Source organism: Borostomias antarcticus (assembly GCF_949987555.1).
Source record: "Borostomias antarcticus genome assembly, chromosome: 11".
Taxonomy (NCBI): Eukaryota; Metazoa; Chordata; class Actinopteri; order Stomiiformes; family Stomiidae; genus Borostomias; species Borostomias antarcticus.
Window position 1 is genome coordinate 4,279,270 of NC_140244.1, and position 21,696 is coordinate 4,300,965.

Consider the following 21,696-nt stretch of genomic DNA (forward strand, 5'->3'; position numbering starts at 1 on the left):
GGGATGAGCAGCGCTAGCCAGGCTAGGTCTGCATCCCAGGTACATGTATCTTATACATGGTTGTGAGAGACTCTAGTTTTAAAGCATTTTCTGGGTTTATCACCAACTTCATGAATACATGAACCATCCAAACAACTTAGATTTATTTTTTAAAATGCATAAACACTTAAAATTGAAGAAAAAAAACCCATCCAACTTAAGGAGATCAGTTAGGCCACAGCGTCTATCTCCTCTGCTTGGGGAAGACGTTGTTTCCCCCGGTGGCGCAGGGGATGAGGAGCCGGCGGTATTCCATGGGGAGATACTTCTCTATCAGCACGTTGACCGGCATGGCGTCCGTCACAAAGCCTTGCCTGGGGAGGAAACCCACACACAGGGATAAATGGTAGGAGTGATGAGGACACGCGCACACAGTCATTAAGATCCAAAGCCAAATACCAGCTCAGTGGCCTTGTGGTTAGACTGTCCGCCCTGAGATTAGGAGGCTGGATGTTCGATCCCTGGCCGAGTCATACCAACGACTAAAAATGGTACCCGATGCCTCCCTGCTTGGCACTCAGCATCAAGGGTTGGATTGGGGGTAAGACCCTGCAACATACTAGCATCATGTCCAGGGGGTGTACTTGTACATTAAGCTGCCTAAGGAATCAGGAGATAGGCTCCTGTCCCTATAGGCCACTAGGCTCCAGAACCATTGGTTCTCAAGGCTACTTACTTTATCCAAAGCCACTTACAAGAATTGCATTTAACGTAGGAGGTCAGTGTGATACTACTCGCCAGAACTCACAAGTGCACCTCCTTTCCAAACTAGTGACTAAGAGCATAATCTAGTGCTGAAGCCAAATGGCAAACACGCACACACACACGCACACACCTGCGCAGAAGCAGCTCCACGTCCGCCACCTCGATGGTCGTCCTCTTCGCGTGAGCAGCGTACGCCTCCAGGTCATCAGCCAGGCGGTCAAAGTAGCGATTCATTCTGAATCAATGTCACATGACAGTTTATTTAATTTCTCTCCCTCTACTCTATTTAATCAATAGATATGTTACAACTTATTGAATCAATTAACTGAAGAAACATCATCTTGATATCTCTAGTTGATACTCCAACACATCACTGAATGAGCGCTAGCAGTCACTTCATCGATGTACTATAGCTAAAATAAATAACTGCCTGGTAGCCCAATGTCCTCTAGAGGTGTAGTGAATTTCTTACATCTCTTTTAGGACAGGGTAAACATCTGCAGACACCCTGGTCTTGGCGAAGTGTTTGAACGCATTCATGATGTAGCTTTTAGGGAGTTCGGGTTTCTTCTTCTTGGCTGGACCGGCCCGCTTGGGGGGCTTCGCCTTCCCGGGCTTCACCACAGCTGCTCCTGTAGACACCCTGGAGCCCAAAACAGAATAAAACACAGATCAGTCCTGATGTCTTAACTCATAAAACCCCACTGGTCTTGACAATGTTGGTTATGATCAGAGGACAGTGATGAATGTGTATGATCAGTCCCCAGTGATGATAAATGTGACTCAAATGTTGACTTACCTCGCCACGGTGGGTGTGACCAGGGGGTCGATGGGCAGAGCTTGCCTTCTCTCTGTGACCCACGCAGGCATCGTCATGGAGGAGTCTGGAGAAAGGGCACTTAGGCGGTTACTCTACAAGCACACACATACTAACCTGCTTCCATACATGTCTACCAGAGAACAGTTAACTTAGGGTCTAACCTTCACACTCGCTTCCATCCTCCTCCTCCTCCTCCTCCCACTCCTCCAATTGCTGAGATCCAGCTCCCTCTTCTCCTCCTCCTGTCTGATAATCACCTCCCTCTTCTTCTCCTCCTGTCTGAGGTTCTTCTCCCATCTGAGATTCAGCTACCTCTTCTTCTCCTGTCTGAGATTCAGCTCCCTCCTCTTCTATCTGAGATTCAGCTCCCTCCTCTTCTATCTGAGATTCAGCTCCCTCCTCTTCTATCTGAGATTCAGCTCCCTCCTCTTCTATCTGAGATTCAGCTCCCTCCTCTTCTATCTGAGATTCAGCTCCCTCCTCTTCTATCTGAGATTCAGCTCCCTCTTCTTCTTCTCCCATCTGAGATTCAGCAACCTCTTCTTCTTCTCCTGTCTGAGAATCAGCTACCTCTTCTTCTTCTCCTGTCTGAGATTCAGCTCCCTCTTCTTCTTCTCCTGTCTGAGATTCAGCTACCTCTTCTTCTCCTGTCTGAGATTCAGCTACCTCCTCTTCTATCTGAGATTCAGCTCCCTCTTCTTCTCCTGTCTGAGATTCAGCTCCCTCCTCTTCTATCTGAGATTCAGCTCCCTCTTCTTCTCCTGTCTGAGATTCAGCTCCCTCCTCTTCTATCTGAGATTCAGCTCCCTCTTCTTCTTCTCCTGTCTGAGATTCAGTTCCCTCTTCTTCTTCTCCTGTCTGAGATTCAGCTCCCTCTTCTTCTCCTGTCTGAGATTCAGCTCCCTCTTCTTCTCCTGTCTGAGATTCAGCTACCTCTTCTTCTTCTGTCTGAGATTCAGCTCCCTCTTCTTCTCCTGTCTGAGATTCAGCTCCCTCTTCTTCTCCTGTCTGAGATTCAGCTACCTCTTCTTCTTCTGTCTGAGATTCAGCTCCCTCTTCTTCTTCTGTCTGAGATTCTAGAATGTTCTCTTCCTCCATCTGTTTTGATCTCACAGAGCTCTCTCCCTGACCAGCCACTCCTGACAACTCCCCCCCGTTCTCCTCCCCCTTCTTCTTTCCTCCCTCCATCATCGTTGCCGTGACACTGTCTTCGTCCTGTGCGTGGGAGATGGTAACGCTCTTGGCGAAAGACTTTGCGTAGAGGTCTTGGCTGCCGACGATGACGTCGCTGGTGATGTCGTGTTCAGTGATATCACTAGGCTCTGGGAGAGAGAGAGAGAGGTAAGCAAGCAATCACACCAACGTCAATGCCTGGACATGGGGTGGGGGGGGATATGAGGGGGGTGGGGGGGTTGGTTCTAAGGGAATCTCTTACCTGGATGTCCTTCTCCCAGTCTATTCTGCACTGCTGCATAAAAGTCCTCAACTTTTTTCTCAAAGTCCACAATTTCTCGACGATTTGGCACCTTCCTCCGAAGTCCCCTTCTCTCAGTTCGAACATCAACAACGGGTGTTTTCAGACTGAGGTTGACGGAGCTGGTCGAGACAGATGTAAACTGTTACAGCCTCGCCGTTCGCTGCTATATTTCAATATGGGAGCAAAGGGGTTTCTACACACACATCACAATAAGAGCAACGAAGACAGCGGTCATTCAAATAGCACACCTTCACAGGAAGAGCATAAAGGTGTATAAGGTGAAGCAGTGGAATTGAAGCTACTTACTCTAGAGAGTTGGTGGACAGAGACGAGAGGTCATCTAGAGAGTCTCCACCTCCCTTCTCTACATCTGAAAGAGTAAGTGCTCCCATATAATCTCACTATGCATAACAGCGTACAGGAACTCCCATCCTGTTCTAGCCTAGAATTGTCACCGGGTAAAAGAAAAACTGTACTGTACTTTACTGTCCACATTCTCTTGCTGTAACTTTGACAAGCCGAATGCACAACTTGGGCGTTACCGTTGGCCTGTTGAAGACGCCTCTCGACCCCTCTCTGGAAGTCTGTTACGTTGAGGCTCCGCCGCGGACGTTTTCTGCTCAGTCCCTTCACGGTATCGCCCAGGTTTATGGTGCTCATGTTGGGCAGGTCCAGGTCTGACAGGGTAGGCAGCTCCAGGTCTGACATCCCAGTACTACAACGCAACAAAAACACCACCACTTACCATCCCAGTACTACAACACAACAAAAACACCACCACTTACCATCCCAGTACTACAACACAACAAAAACACCACCACTTACCATCCCAGTACTACAACGCAACAAAAAAACCACCACTTACCATCCCAGTACTACAACGCAACAAAAACACCACCACTTACAAAAGTGTCCAAAACTGCTAGAGATACCAGTGTTGCTAATAAATGTGGCGGACCTTTTAAACAGCCAGGACCAGGATATGTATGTATATGTTTGTGTATACTGTGTGTGTGTGTGTGTATATGTATGTATGTATGTATGTATGTATGTCTGTGTGTGTATATATATATATTTTTTTTTTTTTCACACACATCATGTACTGTATATATGGTTTTGCAGGTGGTGGCCATTGACCGATTTTCTCTCCTTATCCTTCCTGACCAATTTTCTGTAGTTTTGTATTTTGCTAGCGCCCTCGTCACTCTACCATTTCCTTTTTGGAGGTTGTCTTGCTGTTGCCTCTCCTGTTCACCTGGTCATTCATTTCATGTCGCTTTCATTTCATTAAACTGATTCACAATTGTTTTCGCTTCCTAACTGGACAGGTCGATACCCCAGAAGTTAAAAGGTATCTGTGTGTGTGTGTGTGTGTGTGAGAATGCGCACACCTCGGGCGGTTCCTGTTGAGGCTGGAGTCTGCTGGGGGTAGCTCTGGCTCCATTCTGACTGTCCGAGCCTGAACCAGTGATGTCTCTGCCTCTGAATAATGCGAGGAAATGATTACTGTAGTTCAGAGGAAATATGCCACTTGGAACAACAGGAAGTGACATACTGTTTGATTTGGTCACGATTGGTCACTGACCGCAGATTTCCACTTGTTAGTAATACTTCACAAGTCCTGCTCTCTAGTGAGCTGTCAGTAGCATATCTGGCACATAAGGTGTGATTTACTTGGACTTTCTTCCACATTGACTCTCACTTCACTGAGGTTTTTATAACACAAACGGCAGTGTTTTACCTAAATGAGTTTTTCATTTAATCCTGACTACGTTCCCGGTGAAATAATGTCCAAATTATTGCAGCCGGATTTGAAAGTTAGGCTAATGCGTTGGCTCCGCCTCTCTGCACATGTTTTGTGGCATTTGACTCCAGACTACCCGTCTGCTAGCCTCGTGAGACTATCCTGATTTCGCGAGCACATTCCGTTTCTCTCACAGATCAGTCTGGATACTCTCCATAGAAATCCGTTTGTGCCAGATCAGAAAACGATCTCGCCAATCAGTGTTGGTTCTGGGGAATTTGAAATACAAACAGCTACGCTGTTAAGCGGGTTTAGGCGTGATGACAGCGAGGAGCGGTTGAAGTTAGCGCATGATAGATGGTGATAGACTGGTGGTTCATCTAATCAAATATTTTTGAAAGTGCCTGCTCCTTTCCCAACAGTTTCCAACGGAGCTGGAGCTCCATCTGGCGCATCAGGTTACCTGTCTGCAGGATGCCCTTAAGCAAGTGCCTTGGCGTGACGTCGTCGTTCAGAAGCGAGTCGGAGGCAGATGTGTCCATCCTCCTAAGTCTGACTAATACAGTCCGCCTCTTACTGGGCGACGGGAACATCCTGGAGGTACTCTGTAAAATAGGAGAGTAACTTGAGAAACAAACAGAAGCATGTCTGTATCATCACAATGAAACCAAAGGTGGGACTGTGTCATCATCAGTGCTGAAGTCATCTTCCTCTTCGCTCACCTCATGAAGCCTCTGCCTCATGCTGCGTCTGAGGGCATCTGTTGGGGTTGGAGCTCCAGCACTAGACCTCCTCAGCCTGCTGCTACGCCTCAAAGCAGAGGGCTGGGCAGAGGGCTGGGCACCGCTGGAACTAAGAGAAGGAGTCCGGACATAATTAACATTCCTCGCAGCACGGGGGAAATCATCTTGAGTTTTCAGTTGAGCATTTAATATTAAAATGTCGCCATGCACTGTGGACCTACATCTGTGTTTGTTTTCTAAGTTGATTGAGTACTGGTGTTGTTGTTGGTTATTAGGTGTGACCCATGAACTTACCTGCGGATGACCGGTGTCCTGGGCGGCTCAGTATGAAGGACATTTCTCAGGAGGATCCGAGCCGACACGTCTTCATCAGAATCCATTTCTCGTCACACTCTGTTAAGGCAATGGCAGTGAGTATCATGAACATCTTTACTGAAGACTAAAGACTTGAGGTTACTAGAAAGACGGGTTTACTAGCTAGCTAGTTACTGTAGCTAACTTTATAATCAAGTTAGCTAGTGCTGACAACTAACCGCCCTACTGCTATTACATTAACAACACGATATAATGTTGTTAGCTAGCTAATGTTTGCTAGCTATGCTACTGACTCATAATAGCTAGTATGCTAGCTCGTCAGTGCTAGCTTACTTACCCCAGTCCTGACCTATCAAGCCGTCAAAGCGATGGCTAGTCAACTATAATTTCTGGTATAGAAATGAAACCGCTATAAATAAATGTTATTAAGCCAGTGTATTGTTTTCTTGCAGCTGTCTTCTTCCTTTTCTGCGTCTGTTTTGACTATTTGACGCCCGTCCCATCAGTGCTCCCGCCTTTGAATTCAAGTGTATTCTCGCGAGAAGCGAGAGTAGAAAATTAGTTTGGAACATAGCTCTGGGAATTGTAGTTTTTGATCAAGTGGTTCATACGGTGGTGCGCAGCGTACATTAAAGTATCTACATCTCATTGTAGTCTCCCCAAACTATACGTGTGTGATTTTGATTTAAAAAATAAAATAAAATAGAATTTAAAAACGTTGACGTGACGTTTCTTACAGGAACTTCGCAGGACGCTGACGCTCTATTTACGGAAGACGTCTCGTTGCAGAATGTTTGGTGCGCATGCGCTAGATGTCTGATAACGTAGCAGTAATCAAGTGCAAACGAAGGTTTCTAATCAAATATCTGCTAAACGAGAAGCCAGTTGCCACAACGGACTGGTAAAGGCAAGGAAAACGCCTACTATGGCCGAGGTGAAGAAAAAGCTCTTATCCAACTCAACCGTTCTTTTTAGATAGCTAATCATTATTCAAAGAACTGTCACTAATTGGGACACTTGATATGGCTAGCTTAGCGAGGTCCCTAGATGTAGCCATTTGCTGAACGTTAGTTAGTTAGTTAGGCTAATCAGCTAACGTTAGCCTTCTGATTGAAACAGCCTGACACTGTTGTAGAAATTGTCGAAATGCTGTGCTAACATTAGCTAGTTATGTATGCTATGTTTGTTGTGCGTTTCGAGTCCCTCCGTTTACCCCATCCCCATCATGTCACCCTATTCCTTCCATCTGATTCATCAGCTCTTTCCTCCAACAGACCCACAGCCTCCAGGACCTCCAGCAGCAAGCTGCCATCTCCTCTAAAGTGTTTGTCCAGAGGGACTATACCTCGGGCATCATCTGCAGGTTCCAGACCAAGTTTCCATCAGAGCTGGAGACGAGGGTAATGATCATTTCATTCCAACTTGTATTTATACTCGTGAAACACTGAGGTTTCCCTCATTTAATAATAATAATAAATTACATTTATATAGAGCCTTCCTAAACACTGCTTTACAGGTGAGACAAAGGCAGACTAGAAGATGGGTAAATGGACTACACTTTTCCACCTTAGTGGCACTCAAAGGGCTTTACAATGGCCTCTGATTCACACATACATTCACACACCAATGGCAGCAGCTGCCATGCAAGGTGCTAGCCTGATCATTGGGAGCAATTTGGGGTTAGGTGTCTTGCTCAACGACACTTCGACATGTGGACAGTCGGAGCTGGAATTCGAACCACTGACCCTTCGATCATTGAACGACCCGCTCTACCAACTGAGCTACAGCTGCCCGTGTTAGCCTGCATTTAACTATTTATTAGCTACTGCTACTACAACCCAGGCCAGAAGATGGAGTCCTGGACATTAATTCACCCCAAATGCTGATTGGCATCAAGTATCCCGGTTTTGAAGGTGTCCACATTCTCCCCATCATTGTAAAATACATATTTCCTGCAGCCGAAAATGCTAATAGCCTTATATCCACAATGGCTATTTGATGATAATTTGACAACCTTTGGGCTGTGAACTGAAGCTGAAGCGCTCATCGTGTGTTGAAGTGGGGAAGTTTGTCATTGAGTGAGGTTTCGCACCTTTGTGCTATTTGTGCAACCCCCCCCCCCCCCCCCCCATGGGGATCCAGTACTACTTCCTTCCCTCTAGTGAACAGGCAGCACCAACACTGAAGGCGGACTCGCATTGTTTTTTTTAGATCGACAAGCAACAGTTTGAGGAGACGATCCAGACGCTGAACAACCTGTACGCGGAGGCAGAGAAGCTGGGGGGCAAGTCGTACCTGGAGGGCTGTCTGGCCTGTCTCACGGCCTACACCATCTTCATCTGCATGGAGACGCATTATGAGAAAGTATGTCCCTCAATATTAGCCATCATTCAATTCAAAGCCATTATGTATTTAATGTTGCGTTGCTGTTTCACTTAGCCAGTCACTGACAGTTACTTTTTGGTTTGATTTTTTAACTGTTTGGAGAGAGGAAGGATCCACACACTGATATCTCCCGGTTCACTTAATTGGAAAAAAGCTTTTTGTCCAATAAAGTGAACCGGGAGATATCAGTGTGCGGATCTCTCCTCTCTCCAAACGTATGTACTCTAAGATCCAGCACCTGGCCTACTAAGGTCGGATGTTTGCACAGCTCTTTTGCCTTTTGATTTATTAACTGACATGTCTTTGTGTCGTTTGAAGGTATTAAAAAAGATCTCCAAGTACATCAAGGAACAGAATGATAAGATCTACGCTCCCCTGGGACTGCTCCTGACCGACCCCATAGAGAGAGGCCTCCGCGTCGTATCCTCTACAGTCATGATCAGCCCTCTCTCTCACACCTCACACACCTTACCTTGCTCATCTGTTTCTGGTGTTCCATGAAAGATAATAATAATAATAATAATAATCGTTGTCGTCGTCATCATCATAATAATTCATTTTATTTATAAAGCACTTTTCATTGAGAGAAAATCTCAATGCTGAAAGATAAAGAAAGCTGTTTTCTAACTTTTATTTGTCCGTGTGAGTTTTGAAGGCCGATCTAAACAATCCCTATCTAAAGATGATGTGTCATCATTAAAAAAAGTCATGAGTTTCCTTAACCAGCTTCTTCCCAGGTTGAAATCACAGTTTTTGAGGATAGAAGCATTGGTTCAGGAAGATAAACCACACCAAGCGTACGTTGTGGCACACTGCTTACCTATTTTGTATTATTATTGTACTACGTTGAATGACATTATTGTGACATTACGAATATGTATACATCATGGTAAGGTTATTCTCTTACTTATTTGGGTTGTTTTTTTTTCTCCTTGCAGTCTTGCTCTTCTCACCTGACAAGCGTCAGGTGTCTGACAGCCACCTCTATCCAAAATGGACTCCCTCCGTCTGATTGTAGATGCCTTTTTATTCAGTTTATTTTATCCCTTAATTATTTATTCCCACTAAGCTCTCTTATCCCTTTCGTATCCCACAGAGACCAGTTCGCTTTATTCAGGCAGCTGCCATATTGGTGAAGTCTGACGTAATTGGTGGGACGAATAGTGTATTCGGACTGTTATTTTGACTATTTTGGTTCTTGAAGTGGTCTTTTTATGGTGAACTTTTAACATTGGAGTCAACGGGCACTTCCGCATTCGTCCCACCAATTACATCAGACTTGATCAATATGGCAGCTGCCTGAATAAAGCGAATAGCCCCGTCATTTACGTGTTTGTAAAGTTAATTTTGCATATGAATGTTTATAGTGTTATAGTGATGTAAATCATGACCTCCCAATAAGTATAAACGGTGCCATCATTTTTTAAATGTTTTAATTTTATTTCATTTTTGAAAATTATAATTATATTAACTCATTTACACCTCTCCATGTTTATTTTGGATGCAATAGTCAAGCTGCAAACTATTTAATTAGGTTTGTATGTGTTTGTAAATAGGCATATATGTCTTTCTGGGATAGTGTGTTCCACAGTGTAAGCACAAGAGCCCCTTTGCTGGACTTGGTTGGTGCAAACTTTCATATTTTTAGCTGCGACCAGCGGCACTATAGCTCGCTTGCTTGGTGCACAAAAGTGCAATACTGCTGTTGTCCACTGGACCATGTATGGGTGGGAGAAATTGTGCCACCACAGCTGTTACTAATGCACATAAATTCGACGAGGGGAGAAGATTAAGCCAGATTGAAAATGCGTGTAGCCTAATCTATAGTCTCATCTATAGTGTTTTCACGGCCCATCATTCCGAAGTGAACCGTGCGGCCAATCTGGTGCAGGTACATCTCGCTGTCTGGCTTACCTTCCCTGTCTACTGGCAGGTAGAAGTTAATCACCACAGAAACCTGCTCCACATTTTTAAAAGCTGGATTTTATTTTATTTCAAGAGTATATAAATAAAAGATGGCCTCGTTGTCCACCATGACGGAGCAGTCGGAGTGCTCCAGGGTGGTGTGGGTGGTCAGGACGGACAATGACAGCGATGTGCTCACGAGACCTCACTGTTCCGGGTTGGAGTGGAAACCTCGGTCTCTTGCGTATAAAACTCAAATATCCATAATCAGTCCAAAAGGCTCCACAGCTGTGTTTGTGGCTTAGTTTGTCTTTCTGATACAGTCATGGGGGGGGGTTAGGGGGTAAAAGGTGTGGGTGTGTGGCAGCTTCATGCCTCTCTGCAAGTTATTGCCTCTGATGGCGTAGACCAGTGGGGTAGAAGAGCCATCGGGGTAGAACCTTCCCATCTGCTTCAGGGCCAGCACCAACGTGAGCGACACGCACAGGCACTGGGGCCACTTGTTGTTGGCTGAGTGTGACCAGGATGAAGGCCGCGGTCTTCCCTGTGCCTGACTGGGACTGGGCAATCAGGTTCTGCGGTGCTTCCACTATCATGGGCTAAATGTTCTCTTGGATTTTGGAGGACTGGTTGAAGCCCAATGTTGAAGCCCAATGCCGCGAAGCAGCTGAGGTTTGAGTTGCAGCTCCTTGAAAGAGTTGACTTGAGTATAGTGGGGACTATGGGGGTTCCACAAGGATCTGTCCTGGGTCCGCTACTTTTTTCCTTCTACGCTACATTTCTGGGTTTTGTCATTCGCTCACATGGCTTCTCCCATCACTCCTATGCCGATGACATCCAGCTGTTCGTTTCCCCCTTCTGACACACAAGTGGAGGCATACATAGCTGCGTGCTTGACTGACATCTCGGAGTGGATGGTGACACATCACCTCAAGCTCAACCTGGACAAGACTGAGCTGCTGTTCCTTACGGGGAAGGGCTACCCACACCGGGACCTGGCCATCACCATTGAAGACACAGTGGTGACGCCGACTCAGAATGCGAGGAATCTGGGTGTGACCCTGGATGACCAGCTGTCGTTCTCTGCACATATCACATCCGTCACGCTCTTGCAGATTCCTGCTTTACAACATCAGGCGGATTCTCCCGTTCCTCACTGATGAAACGACATAGAGTAGGTGCTCATCCAAGCTCTTGTCATCTACCACCAGGACTACTGCAACTTGCTGGGGCCCCGGCGTCAGCCATTAAACCTCTGGAGCTTGTCCAGAGTTCTCCCACACAACCTCTCTTCTCCATTCTTTACACTGGCTTCCTGTAGCAGCTCACATCCAGTTTAAAACTCTGGTACTAGCCTACAGGGCAGTCAAAAGAACAGCTCTCTCCTACCTCCAGGCCATGGTCAAGCCCTACACCCCCTACCGACCACTACGCTAATCCTATTGTTTCAGAGTTGACTGTATAGTTATAAAGTCTGAAACTATTTTGTACAATGGTGTGACGAAATTAGTCTCCTAGTGCACCAGTATGACCTGTTAGCCTTCTGGGTCCAGTCGGTCATGTTGGAGGTAGATTCAGTAGCCTAATGCCTCCAACATGGCTGAACGTTGATGGGCCAGGAAAAAAAACTCTTGCTAATTTGCGCTTGTTTATCTCTGAATGTGAATAGACATGTATTATCATTGGAGATCACAATATATAAAAGTTGTAACCAGAAGTCTCCGCATGCCTGGATTCCATACTGTATTCACAGATGTATTCCCTAACCCTGTTGTCCTAAAGAAAAGGAGTGGATGGCCTATTTTCCATAAGAAATACTAAGACATGAGTCAAGTATTAAATAATCATTGCATAATAACGCTAATAGCTAACAGCATCACTGTTTTGTTGTAAATCTGTAATTCCAATTCACATCCACTGTTTTGTAAACAGTGCCTGCATTTACAGTGATTGTCTATGCTGGTGCATGAACTGTCTCCAACCCGGACAGTACTGTATACGGGGTCGGGCTTATTTATCTGATCCTTTTTACTTTTTCAAGACCTACCAACTATGAACCACCACAGAAACCTTAAGTGTTCTTTGAATCCCATTTTTAATCAAGATTTGAGATTGCAGTAATTTGTAGTTAAAAGCGATTGTTTTTTTTCTTATACGTGTACTATGTGTACTGTGTAAAACTATGGACATGAAAATAAAATTACGAATATGAAAACGGTCTAATTTCAATGGCTCAAGTGTCAGCTCTTTATCAACCACGGGATCCTGTACAGTTCTAAACTAAAACTCAAATTATGTAGCACTACTAAACTCAATTTATTTCAATTATTTACCATATAGTTTGTGAACAAAATGATAGCAAGGCATTTTCCAATTATTGGCCGAGTACAGTATGGATATTATAGCACAAGCAGACGTTGTTACTGTACTGATCCATTGTTGATGATGAACCCGCGCCAGTCCACTGGGTGGCGCTATTACACCGAGAGAGACGCAATTAGACTAGGCTGGGCTAGCTAGCTATTTTAGCCATTACTACTCTCCACCACAGAAGGTCTGACGGCGAGGACAGCATGTTTAGCTACTAGTAGACCACAAGCTACTAGTATACCACAAGTCAAGACACTTTATGCGGTTTATTTGAAACTCGGTAGCTAGACAACAGAACAGAGACCGGTCACGTCAGAGTAGTGCAGTTAACGGTCGTCTACTCAATAACATTCACGTTAGGCTAGCTGTGTCAGCTAGCTAGTTACACACGTCTCCACACTGGGACTGGTAGACTGTCCTCGTCCCCTAATAAGTCTGTCATTAAAAGTGAATTTAATATCCTATCTAACGTTAGCTAGCTGATAAACATGCCAGGGAAAGATGCGTAGCTAGCCACCTCAGATGTTTTCAAATCCAATTCATTCGTAGCCAAATGCCAAGTCTCTCATCTTCTTTCTTTCTTTCTAGTCAGTCTTGAGTTATCTAGCACGTAACGTTATAACTAACGTTATAACTATTCGTATTCATTCAACTGGACCATACCTGCAAGAACTAGACCACAGAAAACACACTCCCTCCACTGGGCTACACGTCCAATGAGATCAACACTCACTCAAGGTTTGTAGACTTACTCACTTGAAAGAATGGACTAGTCTTCAGTCAAGACTCTCCACATCTATATACCTTTCATTTAGATACAATTCAGACTTTTTTTTAATTATATACTTGCATTAATACCACTAATGTTAATCATCATCATCATCATCATCATGATGATGATGATGATTAACATTAGTGGTGATGATGATGATGTTAATCTTCCACAACAACAGTGTGATTGAAGCATATGAACTCGCTGCTTCCCTGTGAACAGCAGCACACCTGCAGTCACCCTGGCGGTTCCTTGTTTCGATGGTGTTTATCTTCCAAAGCAAGAGAATGCCTTTGTGCACACAGTTCTGGACGAACTGGAAACCTTCCTACAGAGCAATAACCAGAAAAGGTAAACTATGCTGACCTCTAGTTTCATACTGTGTGTATTCCTTTGTGGTAAAATTACAGTAAATGACTAATGTAATATGTAATGTAATATATGGTAATTCCACCGTAATGATGGTAGCTATAATCATGATGATGTTATCAGTCAGCATCTCTTTCGTGTCCCACTCTAGCGTGCTGCTCTTCCCTCCGCTGCCGAGCAGACTGCGCTACCTGATCCACAGAACCATCGAGAACCAGCCCAGCCTGGTCACCTTCTCTGTAGGCGAAGGCTGGTGTCGAAGGGTGGTGGTTTGCTACTCTCATCTGAGGTACTCACTGTTCCGGGACCATCATACCATTATAGTCTCATGAGTTACCTATAAAGCCTACTTTGTCATTGTTCGATAAAATGGTAGTAACACACCACCACTACATCAAGGAGTAATTTACGCCGAGAGGTGTGTAGCCATTGCTGGTTGTCTTTGTCTTTAAGTAGTGCTGAAGCGACTACATTGAATGGTGTTAGTGTTCGTAGAGGGTGGATTTCCTTCTCTGCTTCGAATAGTCAAGGTTAGAGAGTTTTTCCTTTTATACATTTATTTCAGATTTTATCCCATTTTGGTAGCCAATTAGACCCGACCTATTGTCCAGTTGTCCCCTGTCCCCTGTGGAGGGTCACGTCACACAACCCCGCGGTCGGCGGTCCGGAGGAGAGAGCCGGCTACCTGACCCTCTCAAGTCAGTGACCGTGACCCCCACACCAGACAGGCGCGCTTCAGAGCGGTGGGGCATAATTTAGTTAAATTCCCCCTCGCACAAAAAAAGTTATCTAACCACCCTTGGGAGTGGCGGCCCAATATGCCACTCCCCTGTTGGCGGCGACCATATTCGGATCCGGTGAGACTGTGGATAAGTGAACATTATGCCTGTGGAAACCTTGACCTATCCTGTCTGTTGTCTTGTTGTTGTTTGTTGTTTGCTGTGAGGCAGAGCTGAGCAGGACGAGTTCAGCGACACCGAAAGCGACGCCAGTTTGTCCGAGGAGCCCTCCGGTCCCGGACGTGCGATGGCGAGCGAGCGGTCGCCCGGGCCGCCCAGCCCCGCCCCCTCGTCGTCCCTGAGGAGCCGCGTGGCCCGGCGGCCCGACCAGCCCATCTACGTCCCCCGGGGGGCCCGGAGGAGCCAGCAGCTCTCCCCGGCGGTGACCGCGGCGCCGGATCCGTCCGCGCCGGCCCCCGGCCGTGCCGTCGCCGCCACCACCGCCGCCTCCTCCCCCCCCTGCCCCCGCTCCGATGCCCTGGAGCCGGCAACGCCGCCGCCCGTCCCCCACCGGAACGCCGCTGCCGCCGCCTCCTCCCCCCCCTGCCCCCACTCCAACGCCGCGGAGCCGGCAACGCCGCCGCCCGTCCCCCATCTGGACGCCGCCGCGCCCGCCGAATGCTTGCCGGTTGGTCCCGAGCTCCCGGACGAGCAGTGGGGCGAGCCGGTGCTGATCGGCGGCGCGGCGGACCCCCTGTGGCCCCCCGCCTGGGACCAGACGCTGTCCTACTTCATGACCCTGACGGTGGACGACCCAGTTCAGAAGGAGGACCTGGTGGAGGACAGTCTGCTTTTGAAGGCCTCCGAAACGCCGGCGAAAATCTCTGAGGAGGCAAGCGACTTCAGCCAAGAGGTGGGCCCACAGCAGGTCCTTCTGGTGTCTTATCACCCGGTACTTTTCCGGATAAGAGCGCTCGTCTCTCGTTACAGGTTTTCACGACCTAAATCACGCGCTCATTGTTTACCAACTGTAAAAGGCTCTATAAGGTTTTCATGGAGATCGGTTCATTGCCCATGGCCATGGATCAGAATTTCACTCCTCAAAGGTCAGAGTTGGCGATGCGCGCATGTGTGTGTGTGCGCTGTGTGTGTAGCCAGGGGGGGCTAATGAGACTGTCTAGTAGAGTGAGAGGCGGCGGGGGGGGGGGGGGGCGTTCTCTTTGGTTGGGCATGAGGGAAGAGTATGTCCACTCCACACACAGTGTCTGGTCAGCGAGGGTGTCTGGTCAGCGAGGGTGCGCTGTGCTTCTGCTTGGACATGCTGTGCAATGTAAACAACTAGAATGAATGAAGTTAACTCCCCAGGGGAGTAGAAGGGTTTACAGCTTATAGAACTGTAAATTATTATGTCCACAAGTATAGGATTTACTCTTACTAAATGTTCTCCCTCATCTTACACCAGGGCTAACTGTACTCCTCATTTACCACAGTGTAACTGATGGCCAGTGGTAACCGTAGGTTTTGTTGTTCATCTGGTCAGATCACGGCACACTTGAAAGAAGCCGACGTCTCGGTCGAGCACGCCCACAACGACTACTCTGGCTTCGAGAACGTGCTGATAAACCAGGACGAGTTCCCCCACGTGATCGAGATCTACGACTTCCCCGCCATGTTCAAAACCGACGACCTCCTGGACGCTTTCGCGGAATACAGGTGAGCGAGAGCCTGAGGCCCACAGCAAGCCTGCCGTTACACCGCTGTGGCTTTCACAGTCTTTGGGATCAGCTATGTAAATAGTCGTTAAAGTTAGCGACTACTACAACCTGCTAAATAGCGTTTTAGATACTCAGGTTAATAATAAAGAAGGGTCCGCACTCAAAACTATGTTTATGCTCTTTTAATTCATGATGGTGGACAGACCTGACAGACGCGTTTCGGCTCTGCCTTCTTCAGTGTTTAGCCTCAAGAAGGCAGAGCCGAAACGCGTCTGTCAGGTCTGTCCACCATTATGAATTAAAAGAGCATAAACATAGTTTTGAGTGCGGACCCTTCTTTATTATTGATCAAAGTTTTTGTATATTGGTCCTGCACCGGTTTGAGTGCTGTGGCACCGATTATTTTCAGATACTCAGGTTAATAGTCAAAAGGATCTTTCCCAAACAGAGGCTCTTGATGCAGTTGAAGGTTCCTTTAACAAGTCCTGCAGCTGCCAGTCATGGGAGGCGAAAAATACTGACATTGTTGCCATATTTAAAGATCATTCTCTTTTCATTATTTTCTGAAACAAATGAAAGTGAAAGTAAACACACAAGCCCATGCGAAAGACAGACCTACATCATTTCAGATTCATCACGGTGCTATTCCTACTACATCCACCACTCTCTTTCCTACGTTTCAGAGAACTGGGATTCAAACCCCAGCTGTTAGGGGCGTGTCCATGTCTTGTACAGCCTGCATCATTGGTCTGACACTCAGGGGGCGTGTACATACAGTATCATCTTGTACTGCATCATCGGTCTAACACATACTCCTTTCTTCTTTTTGTCCAGCGATGGTGGGATGAAGATCAAGTGGGTGGACAACACTCACGCCCTGGGTGTGTTCTCCAGCGAGTCTGCAGGTAGGACCTCGCACTGGACACTGACACACAGTTAATACAAGAGGACCATTGACTGACTGACTGGACACTGACACACAGTTAATACAAGAGGACCATTGACTGACTGGACACTGACACACAGTTAATACAAGAGGACCATTGACTGACTGGACACTGACGAGAGGAGCAGAATATACCGTGTTGCTTGTTGCTGACCTGTCTCTGTGTTTGTGTGCAGCGCTCCACGCTCTGTCCATCCGCCACCCCCTCCTGAAGACGCGCACACTTTCAGAAGGGAGCAAGAGGGCTAAAGGCAAAGCTGTGAGACGAGCAGGTACCTGTTTAAGGGTGAGGGGTAGAGCAGGTACCTGTTTAAGGGTGAGGGGTAGAGCAGGTACCTGTTTAAGGGTGAGGGGTAGAACACGTACCTGTTTAAGGGTGAGGGGTAGAGCACGTACCTGTTTAAGGGTGAGGGGTAGAGCACGTACCTGTTTAAGGGTGAGGAGTAGAGCAGGTACCTGTTTAAGGGTGAGGGGTAGAGCAGGTACCTGTTTAAGGGTGAGGGGTAGAGCAGGTACCTGTTTAAGGGTGAGGAGTAGAGCAGGTACCTGTTTAAGGGTGAGGGGTAGAGCAGGTACCTGTTTAAGGGTGAGGGGTAGAGCAGGTACCTGTTTAAGGGTGAGGGGTAGAGCACGTACCTATTTAAGGGTGAGGGGTAGAGCAGGTACCTGTTTAAGGGTGAGGGGTAGAGCAGGTACCTGTTTAAGGGTGAGGGGTAGAGCAGGTACCTGTTTAAGGGTGAGGAGTAGAGCACGTACCTGTTTAAGGGTGAGGGGTAGAGCAGGTACCTGTTTAAGGGTGAGGGGTAGAGCACGTACCTGTTTAAGGGTGAGGAGTAGAGCAGGTACCTGTTTAAGGGTGAGGGGTAGAGCAGGTACCTGTTCAAGGGTGAGGAGTAGAGCAGGTACCTGTTTAAGGGTGAGGGGTAGAGCAGGTACCTGTTTAAGGGTGAGGAGTAGAGCAGGTACCTGTTTAAGGGTGAGGAGTAGAGCAGGTACCTGTACAGGTAGCGATGTGACGCTGCCGTGCGTCGGACCTCCTGTTCTCCTCCAGAGTTCATCCAGCCGGTGAAGGAGAGGCCCAGGACCGACTCGGCCGTGGCGCGCAGGATGGTGACCCGAGCCCTGGGGCTGGGCCAAGGCGCGGCCCGGGTACAGCGCTTCTAGACGCCGCCCTCACCACCGCAGGTAACGCCCACCACACACCAAGACCCAAACACTCTGAGAAGACTTTGAGTCTGACACCCTCTCACATCTAAAGACAATGTGTCATGTTTTTAGTCGAGACTAAACGATTTTGCAGATTGGGATTATGCAGGTTCATTTGCATAAAACAAGATTAAAAACCTCAGATAATAACATGTTTGATTTAATCAGAACGTCAAGACGAGGAAAAGACCGACTCGGACTGCCAACCTACAGTACACCAAACGACTCTAAGCATAAACTGAGCAAAACTCGCATGATTTTATTCCCACATCAGAAATCTGTCTCCGACAGTGAAACCGGGTGATGAGTCGGTTGTTGTAAGGCCAGATAGACGGAGCAACATCATCTTGTTTACATCGGAGTCCGGAGAGGCTCTTTGAAGTTCACGATGCTCTGGTAATGACAGGGCCTGCCCGTGCCGTTGGTCCTCACAACCCCCTTCCAAGCGCCATAAGTGTGTTACATGCACACCAAGACGTCTGTTCCCATAGGTCATCCTGGGATCCACGGTTGATGCTTCCTTACTTTTTGGAATCGAAACTAGTTTGAATATTTGAATTAGAAAGAGAAAGGTCACTAGTTCACCACCTATAGGACTGCTGGTGTTTGATGTTGATTCACTTTTCATTGATATGAAGTAATATGAACGGAAGAAAACACGTTCTGCTTCTTTCATTCTTTTAATTACAGAAAATATTGCAAGCACCAAAATGTTTATTCTACATTCAGCCCGCTTTGCACAGAACGGGCCGATCAGCACCACGGGGGTCAAAGGTCAGCGCCGCTGTCCAACGGCGGCGCCATAGTCACTCTCTTTATCACAGACGATAGTACAAAAACAACGCAGAGAGCCACTCTCACAGCCGACTGGCTCTTACACCCAAGACATATTAGATAAGAGTCCCTGATGGTAATAATTTAACAAAATACACGTTGGAAGAGGATGAAGCTGGATGCTGGAATGTTCTGGTGGAGACGGAACGTATGTTTATCTCTGAATGGTGGGATGAGGGAGGAGATCTCACCACGATGGAACCCCAGCGCTATGACCAGCTGTTGATAGCTGTGTGTCAGTGTCTCTGCTAGCTGTGTGGCGGTGTCTATGGTGGCCTTGGACAGGTTTAGAGTTGCATGCAGTGGATTCAGCCCCCGGCTCCTGTGAAGACGTACATTGTGCCGACTGAATAGTGGAAATCAAAAAATACTTTGCATTCAGCTGAATTAGAAAGGTAATTGATTGATAAGTCAAATAAACGTCTTTGATGTACTTTGGCATTATCCATTTTATAGGCGCTTTCCCTGATCTGTTCAATATAATATTTTTCATATCAATAGCAACAGGGGTGAAAAGTCAAAGCTACTGTTCCTTTTTCTTCACGGTGAGTCAGGCAGGTATGGAAGCATTAGGGAGCTCAGCTGTGACGTCGATAGAAGAGTATTGCTTACAGTAACGCAGAGTATTCAAAATGGCTTCTCAAACAAGTTCGCAGGTGGGATGTTCTTGAAGCGACAGTCGAGGTGAGAAGCCGATTCGTCCAGTACTGATGTGGAAGGAACAGACAGCGCTGCTCCCTCTAGTGGTTGGCAGTCTTACTACAGTCTTCGTGTCTTTCTCAACCAAAACCATCCTCCAGTTGTTTTGATAGTCCGTCCTACCTATGTCCCAGCTGGTTGGTCAGGAGCCCTGGGAAGCTCCCTTCAGTCTCCGAGCTCAGTGATCCCCCTGTAGATGACAGACGAGCATGACGTCAGCTTACTGTTCAGCAATAGACAATCTTTAGAGCAAACAGTTTGACAATACATCATTTAAAGGTTTACAGACGCACATTTACCCGGAAATTATTTCATAAAGGATCAATAACTTAATATTTATGGCAAAGTAAGCCTTGTCCTAAATTTTGTCTGGGGGTGCTTGTGAGCTAAAACGTGCGTAGTTACAGGTGGGGTAAACCAGCGGTCTGATTGGTGCGTAGTTACAGGTGGGGTAAACCAACAGTCTGATTGGTGCGTAGTTACAGGTGGGGTAAACCAACAGTCTGATTGGTGCGTAGTTACAGGTGGGGTGAACCAACAGCCTAGTATCTCGATAGCAAGACAACAAAGACGGGGGAATGTGGGAGAGATTGCCACGGTACATAATATACCCTGTAAAATAAAATATGTCACTGACCTTGAATTGCAATTGAATTGATGTCATCCTGTGCTCACCCAACATCTATATTATCTAAACTATAATTAGAGAAACGGGCTGGGTGGGGCCCTAGGGTCGACTGGTACACATGCTCATCCATTGTCAATGGGGAGGGGGGCAACTGGACTTGGGCTCAGGAGCCAAAATGTCCGTTTTACATGGATAGATAGAACGCAGAACAGCCATTACGGCTCCACAGCAACTGTGCACTAGTTAGTTTAAATTGGAATCGTAGTCAATCTAGACTAGGTCATTCTACATAAACTACTAGACTACATAGACTATATACATTATACATCAACACAATTGTCTTAAACGTACAATTTATTGTATTTTTAATCTTCCGACAGGAAAGGCAACCTGAGCTTCAGAGTCGGCCTATTATCTGCAACATCTGAAGAGACACAACTGCTCTCAACAACGGAGGCGTGTCCAGCCGTCACGGTCGCCTGGCGTCCTGGAGACGAGTGTTCAGACTGTAAATAGTTGCTATTATTACAGGCCGTGGGGTCTGTTTCTGTAAAGGGAATGGGAAGGGGTCGTTTTCACTGTCTACAGTTCTTACCAGGCTTTCAAGTGTTTCTTATTGTTTCAAACTGCTTTATCAATTCAATTCACATTGCGAATATTAAATTGAGTAATTACATTTATAATTTGCCAACAGAATAGACTATTGGTCACACACCAGTCAAACACCAATAAGCAGTGTTTACAATAGTATATAACTGAAGCATTGTGCATTACCTTTGGAATACCACGACAGATTGGCATAACAGATACATATGAAATGTTTTTAAGAATGCAAAACACACATTTGCTGTGCACAAATATTACCTGGAATACCAACTTGAGTTAAACTGTTCTCATATTTTGGCTATTTCTGTTTACAAGACAGTATTTCAACTTATCTGAAATGCATTAATTCAGTTGATATAATTTAAGAGATCATTTGAAGTGTTCTGGTATTGTTCTAAGGGTGGGACAGTGTTGCATCTGTATATTGCTGTATATCTCTCCAGTACTATATTTAATTGCCAGCCATGCTCTCGGAGCCATATTTCCTATCCAGTTTTTTTATTTACTGTCTACAGTAGTTGATCATTACCTTCTTAGCCAGTCAACATGGCTTATTTTTATACCATTAACCGTTCTACAACAATCTCCAAAGCATAATTATTTGGAGAGAAATATATTGTGGATATGTTTAGTGGTTTGATAATCGTATTAAAATATTTGTTTGAATTCAGGCATTGCGTCTGCAGTCTCCTTAATCAG

At 46.4% G+C, this 21,696-nt stretch overlaps 4 protein-coding genes across 4 annotated transcripts in view; 2 read left to right on the forward strand and 2 right to left on the reverse strand.

Moving 5' to 3' along the window:
* Nucleotides 1-223: 223 nt before the first annotated feature.
* cenpt (centromere protein T) lies at nucleotides 224-5,908 on the reverse strand (the record flags this gene model as incomplete). The annotated part of the gene is made up of 13 exons (XM_084445736.1): nucleotides 224-353; nucleotides 875-979; nucleotides 1,217-1,387; nucleotides 1,544-1,628; nucleotides 1,726-1,839; nucleotides 2,695-2,886; nucleotides 3,000-3,160; nucleotides 3,348-3,411; nucleotides 3,584-3,756; nucleotides 3,907-3,916; nucleotides 5,249-5,390; nucleotides 5,508-5,637; nucleotides 5,823-5,908. 13 exons carry the CDS (start codon nucleotides 5,906-5,908, stop codon nucleotides 224-226), a joined length of 1,563 nt encoding a protein of 520 aa, XP_084301862.1.
* Nucleotides 5,909-6,672: 764 nt separating this feature from the next.
* LOC311314887 (golgin subfamily A member 7-like) lies at nucleotides 6,673-10,397 on the forward strand. The gene is made up of 6 exons (XM_084445409.1): nucleotides 6,673-6,777; nucleotides 7,118-7,243; nucleotides 8,055-8,207; nucleotides 8,547-8,648; nucleotides 8,966-9,025; nucleotides 9,167-10,397. Exons 1-5 carry the CDS (start codon nucleotides 6,769-6,771, stop codon nucleotides 9,011-9,013), a joined length of 438 nt encoding a protein of 145 aa, XP_084301535.1. The 5' UTR covers nucleotides 6,673-6,768; the 3' UTR covers nucleotides 9,014-9,025; nucleotides 9,167-10,397.
* Nucleotides 10,262-21,527, forward strand: LOC311315135 (R3H and coiled-coil domain-containing protein 1-like; the record flags this gene model as incomplete). Its single annotated transcript, XM_084445737.1, has 11 exons — nucleotides 10,262-10,350; nucleotides 13,498-13,626; nucleotides 13,796-13,933; nucleotides 14,101-14,174; nucleotides 14,595-14,722; nucleotides 14,755-15,276; nucleotides 15,904-16,076; nucleotides 16,913-16,983; nucleotides 17,201-17,296; nucleotides 18,076-18,209; nucleotides 20,772-21,527. 10 exons carry the CDS (start codon nucleotides 10,262-10,264, stop codon nucleotides 18,186-18,188), a joined length of 1,533 nt encoding a protein of 510 aa, XP_084301863.1. The 3' UTR covers nucleotides 18,189-18,209; nucleotides 20,772-21,527.
* Nucleotides 19,004-21,696, reverse strand: part of LOC311315136 (lysyl oxidase homolog 2A-like) — a gene marked incomplete at its 5' end in the record, with an annotated part of 29,628 nt that continues 26,935 nt past the window's right edge. The window contains one exon of the mRNA XM_084445738.1: nucleotides 19,004-19,953. Within this exon, the coding sequence (XP_084301864.1) occupies nucleotides 19,883-19,953 (71 nt within the window). The 3' untranslated portion in view covers nucleotides 19,004-19,882. The remainder of the gene's footprint in view (nucleotides 19,954-21,696) is intronic.

Coding starts and splice junctions, on each gene's coding strand:
- LOC311314887 (XM_084445409.1), top strand. Junction 7,244..8,054: donor CATCAGAGCTGGAGACGAGG/GTAATGATCATT, acceptor TGTTTTTTTTAG/ATCGACAAGCAACAGTTTGA. Junction 8,649..8,965: donor TAGAGAGAGGCCTCCGCGTC/GTATCCTCTACA, acceptor GCTTCTTCCCAG/GTTGAAATCACAGTTTTTGA.